The sequence below is a fragment of the Podarcis pityusensis genome, assembly GCF_964106645.2.
Source record: "Podarcis pityusensis genome assembly, chromosome: 4".
NCBI classification, from domain to species: domain Eukaryota; kingdom Metazoa; phylum Chordata; class Lepidosauria; order Squamata; family Lacertidae; genus Podarcis; species Podarcis pityusensis.
This window is the reverse complement of record NC_138027.1, coordinates 69,109,196-69,132,479: the sequence shown is the minus strand read 5'-3', so window position 1 is coordinate 69,132,479 and position 23,284 is coordinate 69,109,196. Positions and strand designations below refer to the sequence as shown.

The following is a 23,284-nucleotide window of genomic DNA, read 5'->3' as shown; positions in this document are numbered from 1 at the left end:
GAGGACCTGTAACTGCGTGACTGTGCAAACTGAACCTTTCTGATTGTGATACCTTTCCCTTGTTCAATATTCCCTGCTGGATCGCCCAGATCATTGTAAATACAATTATTACCGTGCAATTACGAGTGAACAATATTAAGATATCCGAACAATGTTTTTTGATCGTTTTCCACCTCTCTCTCTGCCTTCTAGGTTTGTGTTCTAGACCTGCGAAAGTAAATGTTTTAGAAGAAAATTTGCAAATGGACCAGCATTGAATGTGTGGGTAGAAGCACTCTTCAAAACTATTTTTTAACATCTCTAGAACTGCAAGAACAGGGGGAAACAAACAGAAACTGGGCGGGGGGGGGACCCCAGAGTGTACAACAAAGGCAACTCTCCCAGGCGGCAGAAGCCTGCAAAATGTTTTGTCCATAACCTTCACCGTGGAGTTAAGACACAGTCACGTAGGGGGAGGGGTTGGGGATGGTTTCCACCTGGAACCTTCAGCCTTTGGAAGCAAGAGGCCACCACCAGCTAAGACTCCGTAGCGTTTGGTTTGGGTCTCTGAGAACTCGCTCTGATGGCTGCAGAAAAGAAGAGGAAAAGCTGTGCCAAAAATGATAATAAAAATAATAATAATTAAAAAAAAGAAAACCTATAAAGCAAAATGCTTTGATAAACCAAAATGGGGAGAGAGAGAGAGAAAAAGAATCCTCCTCCATGCGGTCTTGTATTTTTTTCCCTTCCAATCTGGACACTACCGTTGCTCTCCCAAAGGACATTCAAAGACCAGTTTGTACTGATGACACACACAACTTTGTAATCACAACACTTTCTATTTTCTAGACTACTTTTATTTGTTCAATGGGTTTCCCCCTCCCCACCCCCCTTTCAGCTGGAATATGATAGCCTTTGAGGATCACAGGCATAGTAGGTTTGAACTGAATTTCTTTTCCTTCTTTATTGTGCCCATGTTTTTGTTCGTCTGTTTTGTTTTGCTTTTTTCCATTGGTGCCCGCAGAAAATGCAGCCAGGTGGGCAAAATGAAAAGTTTTAACAGACTTTTTCTCTCCCCTTCTTTCTGCTCCCCCCACCCCACCTGCCCCTTCCGCTCTTGTCTCTTCTCTCCCAGCTTCTTCTTTCTCTTAATACTTCCACGCTTCAGATCTTAGGGTCTCAAGGGCACTTTCAACAAATTGTGTAATAAGTGCTTTATGTAAGAATGCAATGCCGGGAACGCTTTTTACAGGAGAAAGATGACTTTTTAGGAAAAGAAAGAACCCAGTGTATTTTTGGAAAAAAAAGAGAAGTATTTTTTATGTTAAAACACAATTTTAGAAGCTTAAAATCTCTACCAGATGTAGACTGGATTGTGTTACTCATTCAGAACAAAAAAGACCCCAATTTGAATGGAATCTGATACAGATTTAAAGATGCAGTATCTCTTTTATTTCCTCCTCATGAAAGGCGATTTGCTAAAACAAAGAAACAAAAAAGAAACCAGGCATTGCTTCTCTTGTAAAATATAATCTTATTAAAGGGGGGGGGAATATCTTGCATGTTTTTAATTTAATTGACAAGTCTTAATGATGTCAATTATGTCACATTATTTCAGAAGGTTAGAGTTTTAAAAATAGATACTTCTTTTCTGAGTCATATATCCAGATAACTCTCAACATTTTTTATAAAATCCCACATTTCTTGCAGAAAATATTTCCACGTTGAATAATGCCCAATTCTGCCATTTTATTCAAAATGGGTAATTGTTTTTATTTTTATTCTGAGTAATATGTCTAGCATTTCACAGAGTGTAGAAAGAACTTTGTTATTTGCTGACTATTTCTGTTTACAAATACTGCTAAGTTAGGGAGATCTACAGTGGGTTTACTTTTTTAAACTGCTGCTCAACTGCCCAAGGTATTAAATAGCTGCAAACCGACCCCTATTTAACTAGCAGTAAGTCCCATTTAACCCAGTGGGACTTGTATCTGAGTAATGTAGACATGCATAGGATTGCACTGTAAGAGGTAATAAGATTAGACTGGTTTAAGCCAACAAATAGCTTTTGGAATTTTGAAAGAGCTAATCCTTTCTCCACAAACATTTCTGACATATTACAGAAATTGCCTTTGGAGATACTTAGCACCCTGAATTGATCAGCAAGCTCCCAGGGAGAGAGGGATACTGCATCTTTAACTTGGTATACACTGGGTTCCTTATATGGGGCATCAAAAAGCCCAGTATTTCTAGGGTTCAGTGCATATTAGTCCCCCAAGACATATATGAGATTGCATTTTTATTTTTTATTTTAAAAACTAACTTTAGAGCCAAGTGAAGTGCACTTTGTCAAATGTAAGGGTTGTTTTTTTTTGTGGGGGGTGTTCTACTTTGTCCTTGTTTCATTCTCTTGTTTTCTTTTTTGCCTTCTAAAAAAATGCGGTTCTTTGTCAATTGCAGAATTGTTACTTCAGCCACTCACTGATTAAGTCTGAATTCTGGCTTCTGAAGTTTTATTGTCTGTGTCAGACTTGAAGCCGGGCTTGGTTCTCATTTCAGCATTTCCCCGGGTTCTGTTGAATCAACATCTCCCCTCACCCCGTTTTGTCTGTACACCCACTCCCCTCTTATAAACACACACACATACACACAAACCCGCACTCTCTTTCAGAAAATCACCTTGTGTGTTGTAGTTTGTTTGTTTCAAGGAGAGAATCAACAGATCATATTCAGTGTCTTGAATAAATTGCTATATTTTGATATTAGAAATCTCTGTGTGAGTTGTTTCTCATTCTTCCTGTGCCATTAACATTTGCCTATTTCCTTAGGTGCACTGTGGCTTCTTCCCTCCCTTCTTCGACTTTCCAGGGCCATTGGCCATGCTTTCGGGTGCTGTTGGGGATTGTAGTTGAGGAACATTTGGTGGACCAGAGATAGCCCACAGCTGCCATTCTGGCTACAAAAAGGCTGACAGGACCTGCTTAGCTTGTCATTTTTAAAGGGACAGAGCAAATAATATTTACCAGCCAAGATTTCATAATTCTGAAGGTACCATTGGGAAAGATTCACATGCAGAAATTCACCATTTGGTGGGTTAATAATGCAAAAGGTGAACTTTTAAGTGATGAGCTGTGCTTGAGATGATGGGTTATATATCTAGTCCTACTTGGGAGTAGACACATAGAATTTAATGGCCATGACTGACTTGGGTCCATTTATTTCAGAAGGTCTACTCTGAGCATCACTTAGTTGGATAGTACCCTATGTCAGAATACAAGAAAGCTGTCGCTATGGTGTTTGAGCAGCAATGGTGGTTGTAAACCTGTGGCTCATTGCTTGATTTTTGCTGTCATTATAAGGTATAATCTCCAAATAAAATAAAAATAAATATTTTCCTCTAACTAAAACAATTAACTGAAAAAATCAATTAAGTGTGTAAACACAACAGGAGTGTGTAGACAGGGCTGCCCTTCAATGTTAGAGTCTGGCCAGTTCAGTTGTCAGGAAACAGCAAAAACCTTTTCCCACATCAAGGTGATTGACCCATTGGAAGAGGAATCAACAGTTTATAGTGTGTCACAAGGATGGAAAGGAATAGCAAGGAACACATTTTCAATCTCTGAAAGGTCTACTAAATAGTGTCATTTGGTCTGTAGGGTTTCTGTGGGTGTCTTGTTAGAATTAACCAAGGTAAGCAAAGGAAAATTAGTAAAAATAAGAAAGCTTTGTGATACTTTTTCAGTATTTATGTTGTGTGTGTATATGTGTGTATATATATCTGTATATAGATCTACACACACACACACACCCCATGACATTTGGGACCTTTTACACATCCCAGCAATGTTTAGAGGCAAAAATAAAGCATGGTGGTGGTTTTGTGGATAGGAATGTTTTAACACTTGCTACTGAATCTGAATGTGGTTCAGGCTCATGTTCAGAATTAGTTATGTGCTTTTGCAGACTGAGGACTAGAAAGCCGTCAAAAGTCAGTCAAGGGAAGTGTGATCAGGCTTGTGGGGGAGATGCTGGCAAATCTGAATTTCAAAGGAGGAAGACTTGCTTGTCACTCCATGCTAGACTTTTTTGGGGGGAGTGGGTGTCAGGGTGTCCTTCAGCTCCTCTCCACAGACCGTTTCCAATTATTCAACATCAGCATCATTACCATCTAATTCATGGGCTCCACTTGAGATATGGATTTCAATTGTGCTAGCATCAGAACCTAGCGAGACAAAAAGAGAGATCTCTCATTACATTCGGAGAGGGAGAGGGATGGCTGAAGAAACTGGTCTGTCTCTTGCTGACTAAAAAAAAATGAAGGAAACTTACAGCACAAAACTTGCATTTAACCCTACAGAGCAGGAATTTTGCTGTATAAGTGTGTCAAACCACAGAGTATTTTGACTGGACATCTATGGAGGCACAGTGACTCTTGCTTTAGTGTGGACTGCTATGTATTGTATTATACAAACTGTATTTTCAAGATGATTGTGTTGTTCCATGAGGCATTAGGGAGATGTTGGGTAGCTTATCAGGTGTAGGAGTCAGGAAGTCTGGAGAAAGAATTGTTGGTGGCTTGAGCAAAGATGTTAAAACTAGGAAAGACCTCATGACCGGGAATAAAGCTTGTGACATTTCCACAGAAAATACAGAATTTAGTTGAGCTCTTATGCCTGAAAGGCTTCCATTCATTTTTTTTTTCTTTTAATGCCAAAGCAACTGCTGCATAGAAGTGTTTGATGTTTTCCCTGGTCACACTGAGAGTTGATGGCTGAACGTATTTGCTGCTTATTGCCATCAACAGTTCTGAATCTATAGCCCCTATAGATAGTAGAAGATATTTTTTTATGAGACTGAGTGCGACAGCAAGCTTAGGGCAAAGGTGAGCAGAGTTTTGCACAATTTTTAAAAATGTATGGGCGTGTGACATTCTAACTCTAAAAATATCTCCCCACTATCTACTTGAAGTCCAATCAAAACTGATGTGAACAAGCCAGAGACTAGCAACAAACTGCATGTGAGCCTGTTGTGAGGCTTGTCGCCCATGCCCCATAGGAGTGTCTGTTTTCTCTCTCTTCACTTCTAGCACAATATTTGGTTTATTTCTTTTCTAACCCACGCTTCAGCACATCTCAATCCAGGCACTAATGGACCGGGGGGGGGGGATCTGCTTTCTTTTAACAAAGCCCTTTCTTCTAAGCCAGAGAGAAGACCAAGTATGTTCTGTTGCTCGTTATTAATAGCAGATGCTGACATATCAAGCCTTTGTTCTTGCGACTAGAGAGGGGCCTGTACTGAATAATAGTACTCTAGCTGTCTCTTTAAGTATCAAAGAAATTTGAACTGGGATATGTATCTGAACTGTGTGTGCCTTAGGAACACAGGCAGCTGAATGCTTGGTAGGGACATGGGTGAGGGCCTTCCTGGTGGCTGCTCCCGGACTTTGAAACTCCCTAGAGATGTTAGGCTGGCTCCCTCCTTGTCCTTTCGTTGGCAGGTGAAGACCACCTTATTCCAACAAGCTTTTGGGAACTGCTTTTAATGAGGGCTAGTGCCATGGAGTTCTTACTGTAATTATCTGTATGTTTTGAATAATGTGTACACACAAACACACACGAAATTCTATTGATATTTAGGTGTTTTTTTTAATGATTCCCTCATTTTTAGCTGTTCATATTTTATCTGTAATCTGCCTTGAGTCCCTGTCAGGGATAAAGGTGGGGTCTAATGAAGTTCAGCCGGAACTCAGTTCTGGCACCTCTCGGGTAGGTGCCATTGCCATTATAAGAGAAGTTCTTTTTCTAGAAAAATAGCACTGATAATATAATTATATTGAGTCATTGCTCCCATCCAGTTCAGTAGACTTAGGACAGATCTCCAGTGTTTCAGACAGGAGTCATTTGTAGTCCTGTCTGAGGTAATGAGGGCCTTCCACAGCCTACTGTTCGTTTACCTGCCATGTTTTTATTAGAATAGTATAATTATTCCTGTTTGCCCTGACCATAAAAAATCTGAATGCCAGGAATCATGGGGCGTGAATTTTATTTTTAAGCATTCACAATTTGATGCTGGAACATAGTGGCCATGGACTGTGTGCGCTCAAGCCTTCAAGCCCTCTTCCAAGAAGGAATAGGTTTGTGTAACAAAAATTGCTTGTGGCTGACAATTACCATGGAGGCTCTTGCCTCATCAAAACTGTGTCTCCTTCTGTCCACTGGATTTCAGGCTCGTTCCCCGCCTCTCTTGCAGAACCCTTCTTCTATCTAGATCTGGGTAGTGGCCATGCGCAAGATGTATCTGAGGATCCAGTTTAAAACATGAGTTGAACCCAAGCGAAAACATCTGCCATGGATTCCTGTAAAGTGGTGGTGGCTTTGCTTTAAAACACACCATAGTAGTGCCCATGACTGGCATCCCCGAAACTGCTTCTTTAAACCTACTTCCAAGTAAACATGCATGGGCCTGTTTAAATGTTCTCCCACTGTGATAGCACAACAAGAATTTCAAAACCATTTCTGTTGCCAGTTTATTTCAAGCCACATTAATATAGTTCACGTATAACATAGCCCAGGTTAGAAGGTATGTAAGAAGCACCTGTTGGAATTGGGCTAATGGCCCATCTAGTCCAGCATCCAGTGGCCACCTAAGATGCTTGTGCGAAACTCACCAGCAGCACCCAAGCACAAGAGCACTCTCCCCTTACGCAGTTTGCAACAACTTGCATTCAGAAGCATACTGCATCTGGCATGGCCAGTCAGAAATAAGATTAGAAAAACAAGTAGGCGTCATAAGCCTTGTGCTTGACTTGCCCCCATCCCCAATCCTGTGTACAACTGGCTGACATCACAAAGACCAGCCACCTTTGGCACGTTTCACAGTGGGGTTCATTGGGTTTGTTTGCTTAGTTAAATGTTAAGGGCTTGCATTGCTCAGTTGGATGCTGGATCTCTCGTGTGCCTGGCAGTTTCTGTTCAAGAATTCTTCAGAAATCTTGACCCACAAGGCCAGGCCTTTGGCTCTGTAAACAGAAAAGCACGATTATGTTCTAACGTTTACGTGATGGAGTGAGGGAATGGAACGACGCGTTTAAAAAACAAGTGGGTGGTTGTTCTTTTCCTTCGTTAAAAAGGATGATGAAATGGCATCTTAAGTGTTTGGATGTTTTATTTTCTAAATGTTAACCACCTTCCAGAACCAATGCTACATCAGCAGCAAAAGGCTGCTAAGGAGAGACTAGGTAGGTGTACAGCTAAAACTCTCACACTGTATCTACAGAATGATCGGCTCTCACCTTGCCCCACTTGATGTCCTCCTGATATTTTGGACTGTACCTCCCATCATCCCGAACCACTGGCTGGGGCCCATGGGAGTCATAGCTCAAAGTATGCGGAAGACACACCACATTGGGAAAGGCTGGTCTATACTCTTGTGTGCAAAAAAACCTCGAAGCATGATGCCTTTTCTAGCCCTGCTAATATTGTACCTTGAAACAAGTGATTGGGAGGGATTCTAGCTGGGTTTGAACTATGAGATCTAACCCAGGCAAGGTGTCCTTTGCCACACAAACAGGGTTCAGGTAGTGCAACAGCTGTGTTTGACTTCCACCGTGTGTAACGACGCAACTTAGGATGTGTGTTTATCGGCATTTATGCATTTACCACCCCCTTCCTTTTAAGGTAGAAAGGCTGAGACAAGCACTTGGGAAGACAGACTTACAATAGCGAGGTCTCAAGGAGTCCAACCTCAGGGGAAAGTTTGAACCAGCCCCTAGGCAAATCAGGCCTGCAAGTCTTGCCTTAAAGCAGCACTGATCCCCACTGTAGCCATCGCAGAGTGTTTTGGGTTTCTTTAGTTCTGCTTAAGCAGAGTTGACAGAGTTGACTTTAGTTCTGCTTAAACAGAGTTGAAGGAAAAATAGGATTCAAATTGCGGGGAATACGTAGCTAAAAGTTGACTGGGAGATCCCCAATACAAATCCGGCTAGAAGAGTAAATTGCATGTGTTTCTGACGTAATATTTTGAATCCAAATATTGGGCGTTCCTTTTTTTGCTGCTGTAGCTCTCTTCCCTGAGAAGGTGCTATGCTTTGTGCAAGCCAGCTATGTCAACAGACATCTTCACAATGGTGCAAAAGCATGTCAAGAAGCACAGAACAGAGTTGAGTACAGTTATATAAAAACGTTTTCCCTTGTTGGGAAAGAAATAAATGCCAAAGTTGGCTCAAGAAAGCAAACTCTTCTGCATGCTACAAGGCAAAGGCCAAAACTGAGGCTCAGACTACAATGCTGGAGGTATTTCTAATAAAACACAGCAACGTTGCAATCTCAGCTAACCAGGAAAGCCACTAGGGTTACAGGGTTCCGTAATATATTTATTAAAGAAAATCATGTACCGTAAGATATACAAGTTATAGGAGACAAGAAAACAAAGTATGCCAAAAGAAACAACAATGCTAATAAGTTCTGAACACAGGAACTGTCTGACAGCAGTATTCTTGTGCACTGTTTGTCAAAAAGTTGACTTCTCTCATATTTTTTTTACTCCCACATTGCTTCTCTCTCTAGCAAGGGAGTCTTGATGAGTGGAAAGATAGTACAAGAAAAAAAGTGAGGTACTGGTGAGCAAGGGGAAGGATGAACTCTCATTCACAACCGCACATTCTCCAGATCACACATTCATGTACACCTCTTAATTCCACTTTGTGTTGACTGGCAGCTGAATAGGTGAATCAACAGTGTTGAAATATGATCTATGCAACATGCATGCCTTCCAACAAGAGGAGTGCAAGGGTGAAGCAGCCCTGAGGTGGTACAAGTTACCAGCCCTGGTAGACAGGAGAATTCCTAGGTGGCCTCTCATCACTGCCAAGGTTACCTTCAGACAGCATGCTTAAGGTTTCATCCGCCTGATGGTTTGGCTCCGCTGTCGTTTTCTTTGAGTCGGGGAAATTCACAGAGTTTCCGCTTGGCAAGCCGTAAGCATTTTCAGCAGCTGTTGACGTGGACATTGATTCCCAGGGTATTTCGCTTTTTCTCCAGCGCAGGTCCAACTTCCAGCCTGTCCATCCGTAGAAAGCCAGTGTAAAAAGGAAGCCTTGCATTGGATTCAGTACTCCCTAAAGGACCAAAAAGCAGGGCGAGAATCAACATGGCCATGGGTAATGAAGAACCATGGTCCTTTTAAAAGAATTCATGCAGTTTTAATTATTTACACATCACATTTCAGTAAAAGAACCTCCCAAGGCAGCATACAGTGGTACCTTGGTTCTCAAACGCCTTGGTACTTGAACAACTTGGAGCCCAAACACTGCAAACCCGGAAGTTAAGTGTTATGGTTTGTGAAAAATTTTCAGAAGCTGAACGTGCTCCATTTTGAGTGTTATTCTCAGGTCTGTCTGTTTTTGCTATTTATTTTGCATTTTAGTTTTTGCAGCTTTTTTGTTTTGTTTTTGTGACTGTGTGGAACCCAGTTCAGCTACTGATTGTGAGACTGCAGTACATTGATTATTGCTTTCATTTTATGGATCGATGGTCTCGTTAGATAGTAAAATTCATGTTAAATTGCTGTTTTAGGGGTTGTTTTTAAAAGTATGGAATGGATTAATCCTCCATCGTTCTACCCGGACACTGAGGTCCAGCACCGAGGGCCTTCTGGCGGTTCCCTCACTGCGAGAAGCCAAGTTACAGGGAACCAGGCAGAGGGCCTTCTCGGTAGTGGCGCCCTCCCTGTGGAACGCCCTCCCACCAGATGTCAAAGAGAACAACAACTACCAGACTTTTAGAAGACATCTGAAGGCAGCCCTGTTTAGGGAAGCTTTTAATGTTTGATGTATCATAGTATTTTAATATTCTTTTGGAAGCCGCCCAGAGTGGCTGGGGAAACCCAGCCAGATGGGCGGGGTATAAATAATAAATTATTATTATTATTATTATTATTATGCGCGCCTTGGTTTTGGAATGCTTTGGTTTTGGAACAGACTTCCGGAACGGCTTAAGTTTGAGAGAGGAATTTGGCAAAACTCCTGGGAAAATTAATGATAACTCTTGTCCCCTTCACTTACTACGGAAATAAAAGTATAATTTCTCTGCGCAATCCCCAGGTGTGCAGCGCAGCCACCTTCAGCCTTTGCTTTGGGAAGGGGGGCTTCTCTTCCGGCTCCTGCCTAAACGAAGATGATGGAACTAGAATAATACCTAAAGACTCTCCCAGCCCTGTTTGGACATTTCCCTCTTGCATGTGGGGGAGATGGTGGAGCTACACTGACTGAGCCATCCATGCGCTGAGGGGAACAGACATCTGTAGTGGCGACTCTGCTCTATGCATATAGGTGCCTGGTAATAGAAGCATTTTCAAATGGAGATGGGCTAGGATGAGGAGCGGAGAGGAAGGAGGCTCACAGCAGAAGTTCCAATGAAGACACTGCGACTGGGAGGAGCCTGCGTGTCTCACCAGCGTACCTGAGAGCGAGTCGGGACATGCAAAAGCGCTCCTTCGCTGAACTTGGCGTTATTGCACGTTGGAAACAAAAGGTATGTACAGTGGTAGCTCGGAAGTCGAACGGAATCCGTTCCAGATGTCCGTTCGACTTCCAAAACGTTCGGAAACCAAGGCGCAGCTTCTGATTGGCTGCTGGAAGCTCCTGCAGCCAATCGGAAGCCGGGTCGGACGTTCGGGTTCCAAAGAGCGTTCAAAAACCAGAATAATCACTTCCAGTTTTCGGGAGCCAAAACGTTCGAGTCCCAAGGCGTTTGAAAACCAAGATCCGACTGTATTAAGAATTGTTTTGAAGGAACATTCAAGGTTGCCCCCTTCAGCCAGTCATCTAGCATTCTATACATTTGTTGGTGTGAGGAAGTATTAGTTACTGGTTAGCAGGAAGGCAAAACTAAAAAAAAGCAACCCCGGCTGTGAAGCTATGTATGCACACTTGCCTGGGAGTAAAGCTCACTGAAGTCAGTAGGGCTGATTTCAGACATAAGAATAATTATTATGGGACGGCACTGTAGCTTATTGCTAGAGCATCTGCTTTCCATGCAGAAAGTCCTAAGTTCAATCTTGTATCTCCAGCATTCCCTTCTGCCTGAAACCCTGGAGTCTGCGTATGTTTGCTTATTTATTATTATTACGACTACTACACATGTGGGCAAAGAGACACACAACACTCCCTAGGACAAAAATAGGACAGCACGCTAGAGTGGTCATGAGATTTCCAGCAAAGTCACACTGCTGTGTTGTGGGGAAGAGAGAGGAAGAGAAAGGTAGAAAGAAGGAAGTTAAACACGAGATACTGGGCAAAAAAATTAAAAAGGGGGGAGAAGGCAGACAAAAGCGTGTAATTTCACAGCCGTACAAGGAAATGAATGACACAAAGGGCTCTAAAGAGCAAAGAAAGTAATGGAAGTGCTGCTGTGTTGAGGGAAGAGAGAGACAGTGGAAGGAGGAACAGGAAGCCAATGATGAAAAGTAACACTAGGCAAGAGAAGGACAAGGATCGCTCCAGGTGAGGAGAGAGAGATGCTGAGACTTCGGGAGAAAGTGACAGGGCTGATTAGAAACCAACTCTGCCATGACTCAGTAACCTGGTATTGATCATTATCAACAAGCCTGTATGGATAAAAAAAAGTACACAAGCAATTTAAAACGTTCTCCTGGCAGTTAATTACTACCTGTATTGTAGACACCTGCAGCCAAAAGAAAAGAAAAATAAAGTGGTTGGCACTTCTGTCTATCCAGTGAACTTCCAAATTCATCACTTCCTGCACTGTCCTCAGCAGGATAATTCTGCCCCTGCCCCACCCTGCAGGTCTCTGGGGACTCCTTTCCTGTTGGATGGCAACCTTGCCAATGACACTCGTTTAGGAAGCCCTAAAAAGCATTGCTAAGCCCTTACCATTATGATCCACGTGATCAGTGCTGCATTCCGGACGTGTTTCAAGGGGCTTCCGTTGATATCTGGCTGCATTTCCAGGTAGAACAGGAGGCCCTCGTTGATGATATTCGATGACCAGCTGATAACAGGCACCAAGAGAAGAAGGCAGAGATATGGATCACTTGATGCATGTCCTTTGTTTTCAAAGCATAGCTGTACTCGTTTGCAGAAAGAGCTTGGAGAGTTCCCTTTGAATGCTAATTTTCAAAGCCGGTAATATAAAAAAAGATGAATGCATGTACAAAATCTCCCTGCCTTGGAATCCCTTTGTGCAGCCTCAGGCAGAAAAACCAATCGAAAATGAAATTTTAACATGCCACTCTCCTGTAGGCTTGTCAGTTGCGGAATTTAATTTTGGTCATTTGTATCATAGTATACCATACCATAGTATACAGTGGTACCTCGGGTTACAGACGCTTCGGGTTAAGAACTTTGCTTCAGGATGAGAACAGAAATTGCGCAGCGGCAGCAGTGGGAGGCCCCATTAGCTAAAGTGGTACCTCATGTTAAGAACAGTTTCAGGTTAAGAACGAACCTCCGGAACAAATTAAGTTCATAACCCAAGGTAACACTGTACTGGGCTGTGGTGTATGAGGTTGGGGGGGGGCAGGGGAGAGAACCCTCATTGCTGTAGGCACCATAAAGAGGAAAATTATAAGCAGCAGTTAGCAGCAGCAACATATAAAGGGCAGGGATGGAAAACCTTCGTCTTGAGGGTTACATTCTCTTCTCGACAGCCATCGGGGGGGCACACATGCCAACAGGTGGGCACAGCCATAGGCAAGAGTGGGCACAGCAACGAACAGAAATATAACTTCGTACATTTGATTAGTTTCTAAATTTCACCCTTTCACACAACCTCTGTCTTGCATCCAGGCAAGGAAAGGCATTTTTAGAGTTCAGTGAGACATGCCATCGAGGCAAAAGCACTCAGGATGTGAAGCAGAGGCAGTGGGGAAGGAGGGTAGCTTGGGAAGAATTCAAAGGATCAGGCAGAGAGGTCTGGAGGGATATATTTGCCGCCTGAGCCTGAGGTTTCCCACCCCTGTATAAAGGGAGGGAGCATGTGTGACCCCTACCTGGGTCAAAATTTCAGATAAATGAAACTGACTTTTTAAAATGTGGAGCTGATGCAACATCAGCCTATGCATTTGCCCGCACAATATTGTTAAAAGAAACTGTTCCATTAAGCAGGAGGGCGGAAATGTGTCTTACCAAATAACGACCACCAGCATGATTTTGAAAAAGCGAACTTTGATCTCTGTCCCCAGGCGCCTTTCATTCTCTGTATAGATCCCTTGTCGTCCCTTCAGTAAGGATGCAACTGGAAAGGAGAAATAAAATGCATTGGACACACCGTGAGATAAAGCCCAGCGATTTTAAGGTCAGCAGTGAAGATCAATGGCACATCCCACTAGGTTGTTTCTCTTGCCCAAGCCCCATTAAAATGCTACTGATTTCAAAAGGGCTTACACAGGATAGTTGGGCCCAAACTTTAACGTCACTAATGTAATCTGTTCCTAAGATTGGCACTATGCAACAGCAGCAGTAATAGCCAGGCAGAAGTATATGGCCGGTCTGTTAAAAAAAAACCTCATGGCCCCCCAGATGTTGTTGGAACCAAAGCCCAGCAGCAGAAGCCAGCATGGCCAATCGTCAGGGATGATGAAAGTTGCAGTCCAACCACATCTGGAGAGAACCAGGTTCCCTCTAAGGAAGATAAAATAATGGGCAGAATTTGAGTCCTGTGAGCTGAAGCCCTGGGCATGGACTTCTGCCCTTCTCCTCTGCATACCCCTGAAGTTGGCTCAGTTTGGGGGGTTGGGAGATCCTTTGGAAGAGCACATAGAAGGAGGGGGTCACTCTATCTGGCATTCCAAAATGCTTGCCCTGGCAGAATGATCATCTTAGCATGATGCTGAATCCCTCCCAAAGTTTTCTGAAAGTTTCTGGGTACAGAGGTGTAATCTATTCAGGAAGCCACCTTTTGATTCATAGAAGTTCTCAATTCTCTCCTTCTGATTACCTGCGTCCCTTGATTAAAAAAGGAACCATGATCCGTTAAAACACGTTCCTAATACTTGTTTTTCATTCACACGCGCAAATTCCGATTGCCATCTGGAATCTTACCAGCGGTGACTGTCCTGCTGAAAAGGACTGGGTTCGCCACCAGAACAAGCACCAATGGAACGTAAGTCGTGACGTAATGTGGAATCGCATGCTCCAGACCATTTTCGCAACTGAAGGGGTGGGGAGAAAAATGGGCAGTGAACAGATTTTATTTCTCATTCCCTTCGTCCAAGATTAGAGCTCCCTCATACATGTAGCGGGCCTTACTCAGGATTCCCAATTGGCTTCCTGCCTAGCCAGAAACACAGGGGAATAATTGTGATGTGAGAATCCACATGCTTATCTATGTCTGTCCCATGTTCAGACAGTATGATAGCTTTTACTACTTCCACTTTCACATTACAGCACAACCCCCCCTCACTGTACTGTATTGTTCTGTCTATAAGACATCCCCGTCTATAAGACGTCCCCTATTTTGGGGGCCTCAAAATTTAGAAAATGGGGATTGAGCTTTGGGGGAGGATTATTTGGGGGGGGGATGCTGAAAATCGCTCACCCGCCAGAATGCAGCGCACAATCGCTCGCGTCGCTTACAATTGCTGCTTACAATCTCAGGTTCGCACTTTGTTCTGAGGGGTGAGCAATTTTCGGCATCTCCCCCCCCCCCCAATCAAACGGCCAATCGCCACTTAAAAACTCAGGTTCGTGCTTTGTTCCGGCAGGTGAGCGATTTTCGGCATTGGCCGCTTGTCTGTTGTGGGGGGGAGCCCCAAAAATCGCTCACCCGCTGGAACGCAGCACACAACCACTCGCGTCGTAGCTGCCTGATCGCCACCATTAGCCCTCCAGTTTGCCGCTGCGGCAGCCAATAGACAGCTGCCCTTGTCGCAGCAAGCAGGAGCGTGATTGGCGGCTGCTGGCGGAGATTGGGGAGCTGATAGGTGGTTTCTGTGACGCGAGCGGTTGTGTGCTGCGTTCTGGTGGGTGAACGATTTTCGGCATCCTCTTTCCCCCAAAAAAACAATCAAGCGACCAATCGCCGTTTACAATCTCGGGCTCACGCCAAAAAACAATTTGCACGTCCCCCCTCAGCACTACCTGTGCCTAAAACAAGCCTAAATTTTGAACCTCATTTTTGGGTCAAAAAAGCTCATCTTATACACAGAAAAATACAGTATTTACCTTAGAACATCTGGTTTGGACCCTTAAGGTTTTAATTTAGGCAGCTCCGATATTAAAGCAAAGGTTTTATTCAATTATTCTTCACATGCATTGCAAAGACAGTGTAGGCAGAATCCCTAAGAAATCTCCCATCCATATGACCAGAACCAGGCCTGTTTGGCTTCTGAAAGGTGTCTGCGCCACATGCCTTCCAGCTGCAACTTGGTCCACATTACCAAGCTCATTTCCCCAGATGCACGTGGACTTCACACCAACTGAGAGCCGAGGTCGTAGAGCTGGCTTTCAGCTGGTGGACTCCTTAATAAGCCTAGGCCTAAGCAACTGCCTGAACCTGACAAACCTACGCCATCTGCCATGTCCGACTGAATTCATTAAAACACTGTGTGAATCACAGAAGTAAAGCTAAACAACTTAAAGGTTACCTAGAAACTGAAGGGTAGTATAGCATCGCAATTCCCTCCACGCACAGCAGGATCGCCAGGCCCCACGTCATCATGTGATACAACACAATTGTACTAGAAATACATGGAAAGCCAAAGTTTTGGACGTCAGAAATTGCTTCAGCATTACACACATCATGTGTTCCTCCCTTTTAATGGTGTAGTCAACGGTTTGGGAAACAAATTAGTTATGAGGTTTGGTAAGGAGTTTGACTCAAATCTTGCACCTCAGCTCTTGAAATGCTGTGTGTGTGTGTGTGTGTGTGTGTGTGTGTGTGTGTGTGTGTGTTAGCTACAAACAACTGAAGTTGGGAAACTTCAATGAAGAAAACACACTGCAAGAAAACTGCGGAGAGCAAAAGTCATTTGAGTTGCTAGCAAAGAATATTCAAAAGTAGTCATGACTCATGAGGTAAACCCAGGCTAGTGTTAGGCAAGCTTTCATCCAAAAAAAGTAGCAATGGCAGATCAGATCTGGATGCATATTGAGGCATGAACAAAAACGTAACGCTGAAAATATTGCCCTATTTTTAAAGTGTGGTTTTATTTAACGTTATTACCTCATCCCTGCCGATCTTCTAACAACCAAGTAGGAATCTACAGCATAGCAAAACAGCCACCAAAAGCCAGCACTGTACAAGAGTTGGATCCACATCTGTGGGGGGAAAGAAAAAGAAGAAGAGGGGTCTTGTATTTCATAGCTGCAGAGAGTAACAGACAACTTAACGTGACACTTAAACTTGAAAAGTTACATCGAAATATGTGGACGTCAAAGTCATTGAGTGCCAGTGTTAGCCCTGGGCTCGGTTCTTGTGCGTACGATTTGATCAGTTGCCTCCCACAAATGTTACACATGTAAAACGTAATTTGACTTCAGACTCTCCCTCCCCTAGGAAAGGACATCTGATAACATAAAAGGCTTGTCAAATGCTGCAAGTAAAGCAAGGCTTTCTGAGGTTGGTTCTCACCATTCCCGCTATACTGCTCGCTCGTGATAAACCTGCCACAGTCACATGGAAAGCAAACCAATGTGTGTGGGGTAGAAATGAAATCAGCACATAAATGCATGCAATGGAGAAACTAGCCACAACTTCAGAAACGGCTGCTGTCTATCTGCATAGCCAAATTCAGAGTACTGGGCTCTCACTCTCACAGCAAAAGTGTGGGTCACCCAGAGAAAGGTATTGATCCAATGGGTGGATGGGGAACCCATCCAATCAGGGATGGGGAACCCGTGGCCCTCCGGATCTTCCAGAACCACAACTCCCATCATCCCAGACCATTAGCAATACTGGCCAGGGTTGATGGGTATTGGAGTCCAATGACATCCAGAGGGCTACAGGTTCCCCATCTTTGCCTTAGCTTAAAGACAAGAGTGGCCCTGATATAAAAATGCATCAACTGGAACAGGCAGGCATCAACTTCCATGCTTGGTTCTCACCCAGCTAGGAATATGCATGAGGAACCCGCCTATCTAAAGTACGACACTTTGTATGGAATAAAATATTATTACATGAATCACTTTGATAAGAAATGGCTATTTCTTGCTGCACCAAAAAGGGGAGAAAAAAAGCTGTGAGAAAAGGATTATCTGCACTGTAAACCCTGCTGCATATATTCCTCGTGAAAGGCCGATGGAAACATGGAATGTGCAGGTTTCAATCAAGCTAATTCCATGGCATTTATCTGTAGATAATTCACATTTTTTCCCACAACTAGACCTTAGATAAGTGATCTTTCATGTCTGTGTTTACAAGTTCTAACATTCTTCCTTGCAAGAGCTGGAATTCTGCTGCATTCTTTCCCCTTTAAATTGGTCCAGCAACCTTTATTATTCCACCTTTACTTTCTCTGCAGCTCCTGGAGTTCTGGGTGTTTAGGCTCCATTGAGCTTTCAGTTATTTGTCTCCTCTCTTAATTAGTCATTATCCCCAGTGGCAATTGCTGAGTTTACCTGCAGAAAAGCCACAGTTAAAAATCATGCTTCTTGCAAACTCAGAGGTTTCCCCCTGCTCAGCCCTAATTCCAAAAAGATCTATTTCACCTTTTTTAAAAAATGCTGGTTACTCAAAGCAAAGACTGCTTATTAGTTGAAGAAACTATGCAACACAATCCTATGCATGTTTATTTAGATGATTCACTGTGCTCAAGGTGGCTTACTCCTGGGTAAATGTGCACAGGACTGCAATTGATGGATTGCTTTTTCAACAATATTAAAATCATTATTTTGGGAAAAAAATCTCAAAATTTATTATGAGAAGGAAGACTATCTTTTATCAATTCCCCGCTTTTTATGCCCTATACTGAGAGCACATCAGAACTAAACTGGCAATGTGGGTTGGGCAGAAGATGCGAGGGGGTATTTTTAAAAATTTCCCTCCCATTGAAGAGGGAAATTTATTGCACCAGGTCCATCTGGAGCTGGTGTAAATTTGAGCTTTGATGGCAGCACAAGTCAAACAGCATTAAGCGTGCTCCTTCCCTGCACCACCTACCTTCTTCCCACAATTCCACACCATTTTAGTCATTCCACTAGCGTATCTTCACTGGCAGCTCGGCCAACCTTTCTAGGAGGTTTCCCACAGTGGGTGCGTCGTGGTGGCAGTGCAGTATCTCAACTTCCAACCACAAAGCACAAATCCACCCCAGCTCACATATTTGATTTCCTCCCTCAGGTGACTCAACCATTTTGAAAAGGTATGGAGAAATGCTCAAGAACTTCAGGTGAGAGAGATCACTTTTGAGGCTTTCCATTTTGTAAGTTCGCTGCAACTGATCCCAGTTTGCCAACAGACTAAAAAGTTCTTGCAGCAGTTGGGAGTGCCTTCCGTGGAACCAGTTCAGAGTCACTTCTTTGTCATTAAAAACACTTCATCTAGGCTCTTGAGGCCTTGCTAGCACTCTTCCCTAACACAGTTAACGGCACAGATCCACAGACTGTTGGATTAGATAAGAGATCCCTGTGTGGGAATTCCCACTCAGCCATGACGCCCACTGGCCGATTTTGAGCCAGTTGCTTGCTTTCGGCCTAACTCACCTTGCAGGATTTTGCGATAAGCCCAGCACATGCTGCCCTGACCTCCACAAATGAAAGCCAGAATGCAAATGTGATAAACAAACCAGTTTGTGTGGACCGTGGCCACATCTATTACCTACCGCACTTCCTACACAGAAGGCAGCAGGCCAAACATCCGTCCCATTCACCACAGATATGTTTGCTACGAAGTCTGGGAACCCCAACCAGACAGTTGATCTGAAGATGACACCTAAGGAGGAGGAGGAAAAATTCATGTTAATGGGCTGTGACTCTAGCAAGTTCTATGTTCACCTTGTTTATGCAAATGTTTCCCCAAACCCAGGCATCATGTTGACCACTGAGCCCAGGAGGCTGGACTAGATAAGGTACTGGCTTGATCCAGCAGGGCTCTTCTTCTTAATAATTATTATTATAAGGGAGGACTGAGACTTCCATTCTTTTCGTGTGGTGTTATAATAACAGCTTTGCATGGTGATATAATAAATATACCAGTTCACAGGGTAAGTGAAGGGATTGTTGCAATGGGCGCTGTCATGCTATGTGATCCTGCATGCTCCATCCTTAGGAGTCAAAGGTAAGGGCATGAAGTTCCCAGAGTTATTGAATCACATGCTCGCCTTCCCAGTCTTCAAACTGCCGTCATGTGAGTGACCAGTGATCAGACTTACGGATTTCATTCATGAATTGAGACAATTCAGGGATTAAAAGCTCAGCTGTTTCAACCAAATCCTACTACGGTATGCCTGAGGTGATGAAGTTGCTGTGGTCTAGCTTTTTTGCCTTTGTGCTTTCTTATCTAGAGCCGCCTTGCTGCCTGCTCTCGAATTATTATCACGCTACTCATGTGTTAAAGAAGATGGGAGCAGAAAGGAGGAGAGTGTCATTTTCTAGCAGAACGTACGCTGTAGCCAAACATTTGCATTACAGTATACACAGTATACAGGATGCACAGTATTTACAAATACAAGTCCAAACATTACAGGTGGTGGTGGTGGATTAGGAAAAAGGGGCACAGCGTGTGTGAACTGGTCATTAGTCTCTTCATCTGCATTTTTGCTAGTACATATACAAAGCAATCCTAAGAACATTTGCTCAGAAGTAGGTCTCATCAAGTTCAATGGTATTTGCTCCTTGGTAGGATTGTAGCCTTAGCAATTATAACCAGTCATCAAGCAGGATTCAGCTCCAAATGAATTATCATTTTGAGATTTTTTATTTGTAGGGCAGAGAAAAGGCAATAATGGTATATAGACAATGTATAAGTACGCAAGTTTCTTTTCCTTCTTTTTTAAAAGTTAAACCACTCTCATCATTTATTAAGTTAAAAAGCACCAATTGAAAGCACTTATCAGATATTTCATGTCGAGGCCTAAGCTCTTCCTCCATCACAAACTCAAATCTGGTTGCGGTTTTTAAAAAAAGGATCCTGACTTTTAAAAAGGGATTCGGCATTTAGGAAATTCCAAGATGCAGGATAGAGACATGTTCTGGGCGGGCTAAAGACCTCAAGGGGTCCCACTCTGACATTTGGCAGATCTCTCCTCTCCTAGGGTTCCCTTCTTGCTATCCTAAGAGAGGGAATGAGGGGCTGCACCGCTCAGTGCTCCAAGCTGTCGGAAAAACACCCCGGCGCCCGCAACCATTCTTATCCCTGACGTGAAAATGTATCAACCCTGTATGCAAGTTTCTTTGCACTGAGTGCTGTCAATCTATAAGAGAGCAACTGGGTTCACACAAAGTGCAAAACTGAATTTGAAAACTATGGAACCTGAAATCAGAATGGGGAAACTACTATTTGCAATGGATTTTCAATTCTGATTTGGTGGGTAAGTGCAAACCACAGCTTGCCAATTTCGATGTAATGGCAAAGCAAGCCACAATTTGATGTTATTGTCTGAAATAAACCATTAACCTCTTTCTATTCTGTCAGTGCAGTTCATTCCTTTTGGACAAATCAGGTACATTATTGCAATTGCCCAGAAGGCTCAGTACATGAAGCAGAGGTCAACTGGGGTTCGCCACTGAATGTAATCTCAACAGGGAGCTATACCCTCTCACAACTTCCTACTGAGCTAACCTGTCCTATACAGTTTCATTGTTTTTCATTCATGCTTAGCTGCTTTGGAAGCTTTTTTTTTGGCTGAAAATGTAGCATCATGTGTATTTCATAGAATCACAGAATTGTATACTTGGAAGGAACTTCAAGGGTCATCTAGTCCAACCCCCTGCAATGGAGGAATCTCAGCTAAAGCATCCATGACAGATGGCCATCCAACCTCTACTTAGAAACCTCCAAGGAGGGAAAGTCTACTACCTCTCATGGGAGTCTGTTCCACTGTCCAACAGCTTTTACTGTCAGAAAGTTCCTGATGTTCAGTTGCAATCTCCTTTCTTGTCGCTTGAATTCATTGACTCCTAGTTTGCTGCATTTATAGTTCACATTTTTAGATGACATTTAAAGCCATCTTAGTGTACATCTAAAAATATGTAAAGTATTTTTTCAAATTCCAGCACTATTTCTTCCATTAAGACATTGCAATGCAATTAATAAATGACTGTTAACACCTCACTATTTTTTTTCCTATAAGTTAATATCAGTTGCATTAATTTTCTCCCTGGTGTTATATATTCTTGTATAATATCAGAACAAACACTATTTTTTTACTTGGAGGTGGAGGGATGGACAACCGAGAGTAGGGCTTTAAAATTCCATCTGTACAAACAGACTTGGTGGCCACTAAACTACAAATTAATGTCAGTCATGTAGCTCAGTGATGGAGAGGCGGTTTTAGTTTTAGATCCTGGCATGAGATGGTAGAGGGGATTTAACCTCTTGCTAACTTGCGCAGGCTGGATCGGTATCATGCCCCCGGCCCCCACTGCTTCACCTGCAATTTACACTGGCAAAAAAGTCCCTTGCCTTCCAATTGTCCATTTGGAAAAATAAAAGTAGACAGACTATCATAAGAATCCTACATTCTTGGACACTTGTGCAAGTGGCCAGAAGGCTGACCACATGATGCAGAGGTCAATTTGGGTTTGCCACTGAATGTAGTCTCAACAGGGAGCTATAGTTGGAAGGGACCATGCAGGAAATCTAGTCCAAACCCCCTGCGACGAGGGAAACGTTTGCTCAACATGGGGCTCAAACCCACAACCCTGAGATTTAAGTTAGCTCAATCTGTTTGGCATAAGACTCTTTTATCTCAGGATCGAGAGCCCCACGTCGTGCAAAAGATTCCTGAACTGCAGGGGGTGGGACTAGATGACCCCCGACCCAACTCCGCAATTCTATGAAATAGGATTTGAAGGGAACAGAAGTCATGTAATTGGGGAAGGAACCTGAGGATCATCTAGTCCAATGCAGGAATATACGGGGATGGAGATGGAATCTGAACCATCCCTCCAAGTCTGCAACCCTATTGATACCCCAAGCGACAGGTTGCCAATGCAAAAGTCGTCCGTCGCCCTCCCCCCCCCCAAAAAAAAACCCCACCACGCGGTGAAGAGGTCTCCTTGCAAAGCAAGCAGGGGGCGACCCTGGCCAGCAGCGCGTGGCCTCCTTACCCAAAGCGCCCAGCATGTCGCAGGCGGAGATGAGCAGCAGGATGGTGGAGGACGAGGACGCCGCCGCCTTGGGCACCTTCCTGGCGCCTTGGCCCCTCTTGGGCAGCAGCTGCAGGGCGCTGAGCGCCAGGCCGGCCGAGGCGCTGCCCAGGCAAACCCCGCAGAAGACCTGCGGCTGGAAAGCGAGCAGCAGCTGCGAGGCCGCGTCCCGGTTGGGGCAGCAGAAGGTCTCCAGCCTCGGAGAGGCCATGAGGGGCGAGCGAGGGAGGAGCAGCGGGCCCGACGGCAGCCAAGCACCCAAAGCAGCCTCCTCTCGCCGTTTCAGGAGGCTTTTTGCTTCATGTTTCTCCCGCCGAGCTGAAGGCAGAGAGTCACGGGGTGGCTGGGTCAGGCGGCGGCATCGCTGGCGCTGCTGCGAAGGCTAAATCCCCTGCAGCGGCCAGGCCCAGCCTGGCGGGGCGGAGATCAGAGCAGCCGCGCGCGGGGGCCTTAATCCGAAGCGGGGCTCTTTCGCTCCGAGGCGTCGGGTAGGCCTTCCCTCAGACTGAAGGGGAGAGGGGGGAAAGGAGGAGGGAAACTCCAAAGTGGCAGGACGGGGGGAATCCCCTCGAGGCAAAAGATGCGTGTCGGCATTGGGCACGTGGTGCTTGAATGACTACAAATGAGGCGGGGATTCTGCCCGGGCGCAGAGCCTTCGCTTCGCGCACGGGCAGCAGCTGCAGCGCGTCGAAGTTGCTGCTTCTTCAGAATCTGCGAATTCGAAGCGATCGGCTTCCGTCCATATGGAGGCTCTGGGCAGAAGGAATCGCGCCCGAAACAAGGTGGATGATTACTCACTCTGGGATAACTGCAGCCACGCAAAACCCGAAGGACTGATTGCAAACACACGGTCCCACATATTTATTTAGCTAAGGGGGTTAAAGAGGGAATCGCTTTTCCACCATCAAGCGTGCTTCTTTGTATTGCACTGGTACCCTTGCATGGCCTTGAGCCCCCCAGCAGTAGCGACTGTAACTGGGACCCATGTATGTGGATTTAAAATCTCTTTAAGGGAGGCGAGTCTGCCACTCTTCCAGTAGA

At 44.2% G+C, this 23,284-nt stretch overlaps 2 protein-coding genes across 4 annotated transcripts in view; one reads left to right on the top strand and one right to left on the bottom strand.

Annotated features, from left to right (window-relative positions):
- The window catches only part of TBL1X (transducin beta like 1 X-linked), a 51,072-nt gene extending 48,324 nt beyond the window's left edge, over positions 1 to 2,748 (top strand). For both annotated transcript variants that reach the window (XM_081001386.1, XM_081001387.1), the window contains one exon: positions 193 to 2,748. In XM_081001386.1, the coding sequence (XP_080857512.1) occupies positions 193 to 219 (27 nt within the window). In that variant the 3' untranslated portion in view covers positions 220 to 2,748. The remainder of the gene's footprint in view (positions 1 to 192) is intronic.
- GPR143 (G protein-coupled receptor 143) lies at positions 1,438 to 22,897 on the bottom strand. 2 transcript variants are annotated; one of them, XM_081001413.1, is made up of 9 exons: positions 22,205 to 22,896; positions 18,757 to 18,866; positions 16,161 to 16,255; positions 15,583 to 15,675; positions 14,039 to 14,148; positions 13,124 to 13,232; positions 11,870 to 11,987; positions 8,854 to 9,094; positions 1,438 to 4,201 (listed from the first exon to the last, which is right to left on the bottom strand). In XM_081001413.1, exons 1-9 carry the CDS (start codon positions 22,452 to 22,454, stop codon positions 4,122 to 4,124), a joined length of 1,206 nt encoding a protein of 401 aa, XP_080857539.1. In that variant the 5' UTR covers positions 22,455 to 22,896; the 3' UTR covers positions 1,438 to 4,121. The 2 variants fall into 2 exon arrangements, with proteins under 2 accessions (XP_080857539.1, XP_080857540.1); XM_081001414.1 differs by lacking the exon at positions 1,438 to 4,201 and adding an exon at positions 6,567 to 6,997 and having other exon boundaries at positions 22,205 to 22,897.
- Between the last annotated feature and the right edge of the window lie 387 nt (positions 22,898 to 23,284).